The sequence below is a fragment of the Haliotis cracherodii genome, unplaced genomic scaffold, assembly GCF_022045235.1.
Source record: "Haliotis cracherodii isolate W230 unplaced genomic scaffold, xgHalCrac1.p SCAF_25, whole genome shotgun sequence".
Taxonomy (NCBI): domain Eukaryota; kingdom Metazoa; phylum Mollusca; class Gastropoda; order Lepetellida; family Haliotidae; genus Haliotis; species Haliotis cracherodii.
This window is the reverse complement of record NW_027266281.1, coordinates 5,563,920-5,575,243: the sequence shown is the minus strand read 5'-3', so window position 1 is coordinate 5,575,243 and position 11,324 is coordinate 5,563,920. Positions and strand designations below refer to the sequence as shown.

Here is an 11,324-nt window from a genome sequence, read left to right as displayed (position 1 = left end):
GTGCAATGTTGGCAAGTTTAAAATTACCTTTCCTGTAATTTCAGATTATGGTCAGTAGTTCAAGGTTATGCAAGCGACAGTGAAGACTTAACGATGATTTTCAAAGAAACTCATTAGCAGTGTCACCACAGCGTTTAAAATAAAGAAATTCTTGGTCAGTCTACCACAAAACTGTTTAATGCAAATCCAATTCATCAAGTCCTGCATAGTCGGAAAAATGTAACAAACAACCAGGGGATCCATCTCCTTGTTTATTTACATATAAATAGCTAATATTCGAATAAATATGCCTCCCAGAACATTAATGCTGTGAATTTGAACACACTTATAAAAGTAATATGTGTTCTTAGTCTGGTTCAGCAAACTACTCTCCATTGGGAGTAGCTGGTGCAGCTGCGGTAGCTGCTGCCTTCTTTTGTAAGGCCTTAAGGATCCTCTCCTTTCTTCCTCCGTCCCTGTCAGGGGCATAGCGAAACCACAATTTTATATGATCTTCTATCTCATTATTTGTTTTCTGGACCAGTGGGTTCTTTCGGGTGGCTTCTGCAACATAGTTGACATGATACAAGCTACTGAACTCTATAACACTGATTCGTGACATAAATGTGTTAATTACTTCACACAAACAGTTTCATGCACATTTGTGCAGGTAAATGTACAAGGATTGCGACGTTTTACACTGAAAGACTAAAAATGAGTGTGACGTTGTTTCAAGTTGTTTTCAAGACAGTTTCATGTCTTAGCAATTATCAAGGAATATGTTGAGGCGAATTAAGATTGAAGCTGTACTTACTAATGATAACATCCTTTAGTGGCACATCTTTAAAGGCCCTCTTCCCGGATGTCCCTTTCCAATTTATTTGTTTTGCCAGCTTGTTTGTTATGGCCGCCGACAGGATGCGTCTCACCGTGTCTGCAGCGCTCATACCCCCGATGACACCAAGTTGTGAGACCTATAATATGTAATACATGCATGGTATAGTTACAATTACATATTCGTATTATGGAGACAGCTTTTATAGTTTTTTTTATAAAATAACATAACACGAACGAACGAACATTTATATTTGAATGAAGTATAGTTACGGATTACGAATGAAGTCAAATTAACATTGTATGAAAGCCTAACTGGGTTGGGATGGTTAGCGTTTCCTTTAAAAAACACGCTTGTAGAAACGTTGAAAGTAGTTATGTTTTATTCTATTTTATATAAATTATGACAATACGGAAATTAGCTAAAAACTTCAGCTGCCGTGATACAGAAATGAACACGTATTTTTAATCATGCCTTTGTTGTAGGATGTAATATATAAAATTAAGACCATTGAAATCGTATTATTACAATTAACGTTTGGCAATTTATAACAATGGGCTGGAATACTTACCACACTCCTGAATAGAGTAGCATCCGACAAAGAAGTGTTTGCCTCCTCCAGGTCTTGAATATTGTCAAGAGGCAGGTCTAAGGACGGTTGCTCAGATGTTGATTGTGCTGGAGCTGACATCAATAACAACAACTGGTTAAGCAGTCTGTTGTTTTCCATCGTGGTCGCTGTGTTGGTTTCGATGGCTCTGATTATTTGGACAACCTCTGTTATAAAAAGAAAAATAGCAAAAAAATTATATCTCAAAATTATTCCTGATATATTGTTCCATTATATTTCCACAATACTGCAACATTAACATGCTTTAGTTTATTTGAGGTTAGTGATCAGCCCAACTAAATTGGAATTGTATTTTAGCATCATACATGTCAGTTACTTCTTTCCATATACGGGGGCAGGGGTGGCCAAATCGCCTGCAGGCGCCACAATTCGCAGTGCAGAGTTGCGTCCCTTGGGCACGCCAGAAATCTATGCGTGTGGGGTCTGATTCGTTCCGATTATGTTTCTTGGTTTGTCGGCATTATACCCGTGCTCGTGGGTTTCACAAAAGTGGTAACGTCTGAGACCTGCATCACTTTGGGCTTTCCTCCCACATCAAGCTGACACGCCGTGATATAATTGGAATATTGTTAAAAGTGGCGTTATACACTACTCACTAACTCACTCACTCATTCTTGTCATATACCGTCATTGATTTTTGGCAATACCATTGATAAATTTCTTACCTCTGCTGGTACCAACAGATGTCAATGAACCTGTTGTTCTTGATTGAAAACTAGTTTGCGGTCGGGCTGGTGTACTAGGGAAATCTGGCATTGGGCTGTATGAAGAGGTTGAAGGTGTCACCAGTCTCGCCCTGGTTGCTGATGGCCAAGGAGATGACAAACTTCTGTCTGTTGTGGACGTTGTTAGGCTTGAGTTCGAAGTAACATGCTCCCTTTGATGCGCCGATTTCCTTGGAGATCGTCGCAGAACCAGGGGTTCAATATCAACCTCAGTCGGTACACGAGGTGGTGTAGGCAGCCTACTAACCATGCCACTCCTTTCCATAATTTTGGTCTTTTTGGTGTGGGTATGGGGTTGCCTTTCCTCTTCGTCCTCACTGTCACTTGACAGGTATTTAGTAGGTGGCCTACACAAGCAATTACCAAATTGAAACCATTTTTCTATAAGAAGCTTTGGCACAAACTGCTGAATGGACAAAACATGTACATTCAATCATGTAAAACATTATGATAAAACCAATCACAAAGACATACATTTCAGAAACAGAGAATTATTTATTATTATATATTCAGTTTTATTTAATCTCTGTAAAATTACTGTCAAAGAAGATAAATATGTATCTGACATTATAATACCTTCTTTTCCTTGTATCTATCTGTCCCTCTTCCTCCATCTCTGTATCCAGGTTGGATGTCTCTTCAGCTAGTGGCAATATTCTGTACTGACACCAAATACACCATGTAAAAAAATGTTACCTTTGTTACCTACTAGTATATCAGTTATGATGGCAATGAAAAACTTAGCTTCTATTTTCCTAGTATATATATAAAGTAACTTACCATTTTTGTACATGATGGATATTTCATAAATCTTCCAGGTATCCTTATCTGGTTCGATTGAAGATTTTACAGCTCTGTCCATTTGATTGGAGTTCTTGTATTTCGGCCAGTAGCAGAACCTATCCCCTTCCAACCACGTATCAGGAATAAGGCCGATTTCATCACTTTTCAAGAACTTCACAATGTAATGCATTTTCCTGTGATAACATTTGTCATACAAATCTACCAATATACATAGTGTAAACAGGTACAGTCTCAGATAGTTACTTATAACTATACCTCAAGTTGTTTCTTCATGTCAACTCTGTAATTTATTTCTCACTGTGCATAACGGGTATTGCTATGAATGAATCATGTTTTGGTAAAAGAACATATTTGCATTTGATGAGTGTCAATTTTCCGACAAAAAGGTGTCTCGTTAATCGTGAAACTTTGTGGATTCCAATGATAGATGAAGAAATAGGATATGTAAAAAAATCACTCTTGTCCATAAATTTCTCATAAATTATACTAATGTCCTGATTGGAATGTAACAAAATATTCTTGATGATCACCACATCATTGTCCAATTTTACACAGTTATTTCCTCTGGAACATGATATCAGAAAATCATCCATTTGTATCTCCTTATATTGTTTAACAGAATCTAAATCACGAAGCAGTGGCCCATGTGTGTGTTCATATTTAGGTTCTCTTGTTTTGATGATGGAGTCATTATTCCGCTTAATAAACTGCCGCTCATATATTCTCCTTATTACTTGTTGAAGGGGTCTGTTTGGTGTACGTAGCAATCTTTTCAACTTTCCCAAGTAGCTCTCAAATACAAAAGCTGAGTAATTATCTAATGGACCAAATTTCTTGACGTCTTCAGACAAATGTACTAACCCGTGTACATTGTATACGAGCATGTCGTTCCCATATATCTGGGCAAAATTTTGCACAAAAATACAAAGAATTTCGTTCGCGTAACTACAGAAATTGTTTACGAGCTGAGGACTTGCCAAACATGTAATTCCAACAAAGAGAAGTAGGAAATTCGCGTAAACATGAGGAGATAAAATTTCACTTAACGCTACAGGACCAGTGTATAAACAAAACAATCTATATTCTGTTGCCTTCCACCTATCAATTTCATGTAATGATCTCCCCTTTCTACAAAATTCCCGCGGAATGTAGCTGCTATATTCAATTAGTCTCTCAGACAGTATGTTTACTGCAGTTGATCCTATCCTGCAACCAAGAGATACCGGGCCTTTCATCCATAACATAAGTAACTTCTTCATGACACCAAGGCACACTAAATGCATGTAATCGATTGGAAATTGTGAAACCATTCCAATAGATAATCGACTGAATGGTGACCTGCCATGTGCATGGTGTTCTTCATCCCTCATTTCATCAAACTTGATATCTGTTCTTAAAGCCGCATTTATTTCAGGAAATGTCATTTTGTTTATATAGATCCCGCTTTGCGTACATTTGTCACATCCATAATAACCACTGTGTCCTTTAACTGCCTTCACAAAGGCCCGAGCTGGTGTATCACAAATGACACACGACAACACAACTTCTATAGTTGTCCCTAAATAATCAAACCCATCGCGCTCCAGTAATTTCATTTCTTCCACAAAATCTTCAAGATATTCATCAAGTTTAGCTGGTTTGGAACAGCCATAGAAAAGACCAATGATGAAGGGCTCTCCAACAACAGGGCTAACTATTCTTCCAAGTATTGGCCAGAATTGCATGGAAGTACTTTTAAAAACAGGTAGTCCATCAATATTTACTTGAAATGTGACTGAAGATGATGCATGTACATCTGACAAACAACTACAAGAAAGTTGATGTGAAATGCCATTTGCGATCCCAAAGTGAAAATATTTGCCCCCGGATATGTCTTTTACATCATAATGTTTTGGAGTATGTAGTAATGATCTTGGGTCCTTTGGTAGAGTTGGATAATCAGTGCGAAGTATCTCTAATAATGCTGCCAGGGATTTCTGAGTTATCTGATATGATACAGCCCATTCACCAAGTTTACTCCGTATATTGTTATCCTTTGAGCTTTCACAGTCAGATTCAGTGCTCTCGTTTTCACTACTGTCTGTAATAATACCTTCAGGGTGTATACTTGCATGAGCTTGTTGGAAACTATGATCAGTCATCAATGGCATGTCATTATATGTCGTTTCTAAGTCATCTGTATTGGTAACAGATCTGTTCAAGGAATCATCAAATTGATCCGAGTCATCTACTGCGTAGACAAACGTATCACTGGTAACTTCTTGTTCTGTATCTCCCTGATAATCCTCCTGATAATCCTCATTGTGTGGTGCTGATGTAATTGCTTGTATATGTTCGGCTACCCTGTCCCTTACTTTACGACGTTTTGTCCAGTACGAATCATTCATAGTTATGAGAAACTAGCTATTGTTTCGTGGGAATGTACTACAGTCTGGTTTGATTTTAAATTAATCTGCTGTAAATGCTTCAGTGCATGTGTTGTAATTAGGGAACAATTTGGTCTATATATTTGTTTCTTAATTATCACTTTAAACTTTGCAGAACTTTGTAAGAAATCAGAAAACCAAACTAAAAATGCTCAAATTAATACTGGTTATCGGTAATATATTTGTTTTCATGAAAATAACATTGGTTCGCAGTATAGTCCAGCTATTTAATTGAGTTCAAATCATATCTTGAGGCATAGAAATATGAAACTATAACATGAGAAACAATTACATTTAAACTGAATTCACAGATGTTAACATGAACAAAAGTAGACCAATTAATGTACAGACCACACTTTTTTACTATGGCGCCAGTATATCAGATTTCATGAAATTAATTATCTCATCAATATATAGCTCTTTCTTCCTCAAGAACATTAAGGATATTATACTTATTTTACGCCAAAGTGGTTATCTGTTAGGAGGATTCTGTAGATTGATGAAAATCATACTTACTGTTGTTGAAATGGGCAAATTTAGAGACAAAGATATCAACAGGAAGAATGACCCACTTGTAGAATGAAACGTAACCGTTAGCTTGATCCGCGGTAAAGTGATACATAAACAGTTTTTATTCCTTATTATAATTATTTGATTTCTCTAAATAATTACCAGAGGCATATATTCCTTATCTTAGTACTCATGACCAAACAATTTATATATATATAATTTTTTTTCATCCTATCAAAGATGGTATTTAATATCAACTTTGAGTGTTCAGGGCAGATTACTGATAAGAGCGTGGCACTGTATGGGGCTACTGTCGCCTGGCGAGGGTGTGAGCGGAACCCAGCTGAGTTGTTATCTGGCATTGGCTGGCACACGTTGGCCCGCTGATGGGCCAGTGATGCGAGAGCGATGCCGGCACTGGCGATGCTGGCGACGCTCAGCCAGCATTGGCCCAATTGTGTAATGCTGCCTGGGATACTCGCTCACTCATCAAATGTAATAAAATCAAAGGTAAGATGAGTCATCTGTGCAGAGTTGCGTCCCTTGGGCACGCCAGAAAACTATGATTTTGGGTTCGAATCCCGGTTCGCCCTTATTATGTTTGTCAGCACCATACCCGTGCTCGTGAGTTTCACCGAAGTGGTAAACGTCTGAGACCTGCGTCATTTCAGTCTTTCCTCTCATATTAAGCTGACACGCCGCGATATAACTTGAATACTTTTAAAAGCGGGGTTAAACCCAACTCACTCACTCACTCACTCACTCACTCACTCACTCACAAGTCCCGAGATACTGATCAAACCATGCGCATTTATTGTTCTACTGATTATCATATGAATAATAAGTCAAGCCACGTGATGAAGCAGGTGTCTGAATAATGCCAATAAATACTTTTGCATGTGGTGCTGCATTATCCATGAAGATGCTACAGAACTCGTCAGAGAGGTGGAAACATGACCTCGTTTTTTAGTGACAATTCAAAATTGTCTTCAGACTACGTACTCAGAGTATACATATCATTGTCCTCGATTCAAGAGGAAAGTGGTCAGAATCAACACGAGTCTGAACACTGAAATCTACAATTGAAATATTTAACAAGTCAACAGAGAATAATCAACACAGTCGTCTAAGGCGCCGCGATTCGCTGTGCAGAGTTGTGTCCCAGGGGCAAGCCAGAAACCTATGATTGTGGGTTCGAATCCCGGTTCGTCCCGATTATGTTTCGAGGTTTGTCAGCACCATACCCGTGCTCGTGGGCTTCACCAAATCAAACACGAGAAGGGTGCAGCAATGAACAGTGTACAGTATTGTACAGTGACTCTCTTGTGCAGTTGAAACAAATTTAGTATTGTTTAGATTTGTTTCTAAACCGTACATATTCCAAGGCAAGAATTGTGTCCGCGTGAAGATCCGGGGTAGAATAGGTCTTCAGCAACCCATGCTTGCCGTAAAAGGCGACTATGCTTGTCGTAAAACGCGGCTAACGGGATCGGGCGGTCAGGCTCGCTGACTTCGTTGATACATGTCATCGATTCCAATTGCGTGGATCGATGCTCATGATATTAATCACTGGATTGTCTGGTCCAGACTCGATTATTCACAGAGCGCCGTCATATAGATGGAATATTGCTGAGTGTGGCGTTAAACAACCAACCAACCAACCCGAGGCTAGAGAGTTAACTGACTTTAAAAGTCCAGTTTCCACCCTTGCCGAACTAGGCTGGAATTACTGGACTCGATCGTAGGGCCACCAGTGGCTATTTCCAGTTATGTCCCTTCTAAGCCTTTCCTATGGACCAATCAGATTCCACCTCTCGTATCACTTGCGTTTGCTTCACACAACATGGTGGCGCCCAGTCAGGACGATCTGATCGATAATCAAGATCTATACTGTAAAAACGGGTCTTACATCGCGAAATGCACCTTGATTAAAAACATGAAAAGGTTTGGATAATATCTGCTGACAACAAGTTAGCGGTGCACATGCTTCGCAAATCCTGCAATCGATCGAAATCAGCACGACAGTTTACGAACCGAATTTCGATTTCTGTGCGTGATTTTGATTGGACTATGCACAGACTCGTTAGTCCAGCCAAAATGTAACTCCATAATTTCTGCCTTGTTCGGCAAGGGTGGAAACTGGACCTTTATAGTCAGTTAATTTCCTTGCCTCGGGAAGATGCCCGGAGATCGATCGAGCGGAAGGTGGGGGGTTAGATCATCGGCCACGTCATACCACAATACTGTAAAAGATGGTACATATTGTAACCCTGCCTGGCGCTCGGCATTACGGAGCTAAAAAAAGGACTGGTCATCACGGAGTCAGTATACTGTGTCTGAGTGGAGTCTTCATGTTTAATTGCAGCATGGTATCTTAATGGGATAGTACTATTAAACCGGCATTAGTCCGGGCTAGTTCTTGCTGAAACAGCCACTGTAAGTTCTCTCGTCAACCTGAAAATATGATTCCCGGCCCACATAATTCTGAATATTGCTCATGTTATACTCACTCCCTTGACTCTGGCTACATATATTTTTTAGTTTTCGGCCACACTTACCAACGACTCAGAAATTTCATACGACATACGACTCTGTCATGGAGAGTATCTAGAGTTATATGAAAGGTAGTGTGTTCCTAACTATATACTGTAAACTACGGTTATAACGATCTCAAAGGGACCACTAATTTTAGTTCGTTATATCGGTCAGTTCGTTATAAACGTTGTTTACTGTAGTTGATAATCGTTACGATTAATTATATTTAGCGTAACCACTCCTGAAAACTAGAAATGTCGTTTGAAAAACAAATATATTTCTTAAATATATATTACTTTTCTTATAAGCAGCAAAGGGGCGGTGGGGTAGCCGAGTGGTTAAAGCGTTCGCTCGTCACGCCGAAGACCCGGGTTCGATTCCCGACATGGGTACAATGTGTGAAGCCCATTTCTTGTGTCCCCCGCCGTGATATAGCTGGAATATTACTAAAAGCGGCGTAAAACCATACTCACACTATAAGCAGCAAAATCTCCGCTCTTGTACACAGAAGACGTAATTCAAAATGAACATTTCGTTTTTATTAGCTTCAACAAAATAAATAAATGCTCTATCGTGTCACTGGAGTATCTGGTTCATTGATCACTTGATTGTCTGGTTTATTTACAGACCGCCGTCTCATGGCATTAGTACTACTGTGCGGCGTCACTAATGTTCAATGGCCACAGGTATTGTACTCCTTACACTGGGATATGTTTCTGCGGATAATCAAAACTGGTTATTCTCTTGCATTGACATATTTATATTTACTGTTTTCAGTACAATCGTGAACTTGAGTTGAGAAATGAAATACGAACACAAATGATAATTCGACCTACTAAAGTTCTTATCAATTTAACACAAGTGATAATAATATAACGATTATAACGTGGAGGCTCTTTATGATAGAATTGTATTGCGCATTTTCGCACACATTTATTTATATGATGATCCTCTTGTGAAGCATGTCAAGACTCATGAGGAAAACAAGGCATTCCACAGTTTTCTTGAACGAACCAAGGATGTTGGACATACTCTCAATGTCAGTGTTGATGTTGTTGATGGTTCTGTACTACTGGACGGTACAGAAATGAATGTCCACCAAGCGAAGTGCCATATCAAATCGGCCATGACTCAGTTTTGCAAGGAGAGGCTATCTGAACGACCTCTGCATCGAGTTTAGCAGCCCTGCGGAGACCTTCACTTGGATGAAGTCGTCTGGCCTGAAAAGTGAAACAGAAGGCTTTCTGTTCGCTGCTCAGGACCAGTCACTTCCCATTCGAAACCGTCAATGTTTTATTTTGCATCAAAATGTAAATATGAAATGTAGATTATGAAATGAATTTAATGAGACTGTCCAACACATTGTCAGTGGATGCCCAGCTTTGGCACAAACACAGTATATTAAGCGACATGAGTGGCTCGATCATTGTATTACCGTCTTCGCCATGCTTGTGGTTTTGACACAGGTCCATCCATCGTACGACCAGGAATATGTAGAGGGCGTCATGGAAAATGATAAATACAAAATTCTTTGTAAAAGGGCATCTGTCTAGGCCCATTTACAGCCTCAGACGTATCCATGCCAACAAAACGTTTTTAAATTTATACATATTAGGTCATTCGGAGGAAAATTTAGGTATGCTCATGGACCTGGAGAGTGAATGAGTGAGTATGGTTTTACGCCGCTTTTAGCAATATTCCAGCAATATCACGGCGGGGGACACCAGAAATGGGCTTCACACACCCGGGTCTTCGGCGTGGACCTGGAGAAGTGCTTCACATCTGAATAGGTGATGAATAGGTTCCACTGTCACCTCTCAGCCCCTACCTTCCTTATATACAGTGGGGTGATTAAAGACAACCATCTACATGCATAATCAACAAGTTTCACAATATTTCTGTAACAGAGGATCAAGACTTACATATACAGACAACCGCCACACCGCTGGGACTGTTCCCTTTCTTATGAGGTTGAAATATATACTCAGTCTTTTCTTTAAATGCCGTTGTCAATTCCACGGCGATATAACCAAAGATATATTGAAAATTAAATATTAAGATGGCCTTAGACAGTTGTCAGTTTCAGTTCTTCGTTCAAGCTGCCACGCGTTGTTCATTTTTTAGAGAGTTTCTAATAATACTGTTTCTGAATCTGAAGTTCTTTCTTGGCGCTGGCACTGACTGCTCAGTTGTGACAGAATTTCTGATAATATCGCTGAGGAATCTGAATTTCTTTTCTTGGCGCTGGCACTGACTGCTCAGTTGTGACAGAATTTCCAATAATATCGCTGAGGAATCTGCAGTTCTTTCTTGGCGCTGGCACTGACTGCTCGCTTGTGACAGAATTTTTAATAATACCGCTGAGGAATCTGAAGTTCTTTCTTGGCGCTTGCACTGACCGCTCACTTGTGACATCGTTTTCTAATATTACCCTTATGAATTGTAAAGTGGTGATATACACTATGCAAAAAATAAGAAACGCACAGGGAGATTTTTAGTAAATTTATTGCACCTAATAAAGTCGATATATTTAATTTAGTATCATAGATACAAATATGAAATTTTGGAGCTAGATAGGCACATGTTGTCGTTGTACTAAGACATTGAAAACTGTTCATTGCAGTCCTGCAGTCTCCATAGCTGTAGCATTGTGATCGAATGTAGCAATCCTCTGCAGTAGTAGTCGACGGGTTCTCGGAAGGTCTGCAGTGGAATTGAACTCTGTGTGTCGGTCACAAAGGCGGCAAATGGTGCAGTGGTGGACGTTGAAGTGGCGTGCAACAGAAGACTGCGATTCCCCTCTTTTCGTCCTATAGCGATGTTTCGATGGGCAGCGTTGAGTCTCGGCTTTTTCGAACTTGATATTGAATGACAAATTA

At 39.5% G+C, this 11,324-nt stretch overlaps 2 protein-coding genes across 2 annotated transcripts; both read right to left on the bottom strand.

Moving 5' to 3' along the window:
* Positions 1–255: 255 nt before the first annotated feature.
* LOC139472891 (uncharacterized) lies at positions 256–3,143 on the bottom strand. The gene is made up of 6 exons (XM_071255356.1): positions 2,947–3,143; positions 2,747–2,827; positions 2,111–2,517; positions 1,386–1,591; positions 794–953; positions 256–543 (listed from the first exon to the last, which is right to left on the bottom strand). Exons 1-6 carry the CDS (start codon positions 3,141–3,143, stop codon positions 365–367), a joined length of 1,230 nt encoding a protein of 409 aa, XP_071111457.1. The 3' UTR covers positions 256–364.
* A 118-nt stretch (positions 3,144–3,261) lies between these two features.
* LOC139472906 (uncharacterized) lies at positions 3,262–4,642 on the bottom strand. The gene has a single exon (XM_071255367.1). It carries the CDS (start codon positions 4,567–4,569, stop codon positions 3,262–3,264), a length of 1,308 nt encoding a protein of 435 aa, XP_071111468.1. The 5' UTR covers positions 4,570–4,642.
* Between the last annotated feature and the right edge of the window lie 6,682 nt (positions 4,643–11,324).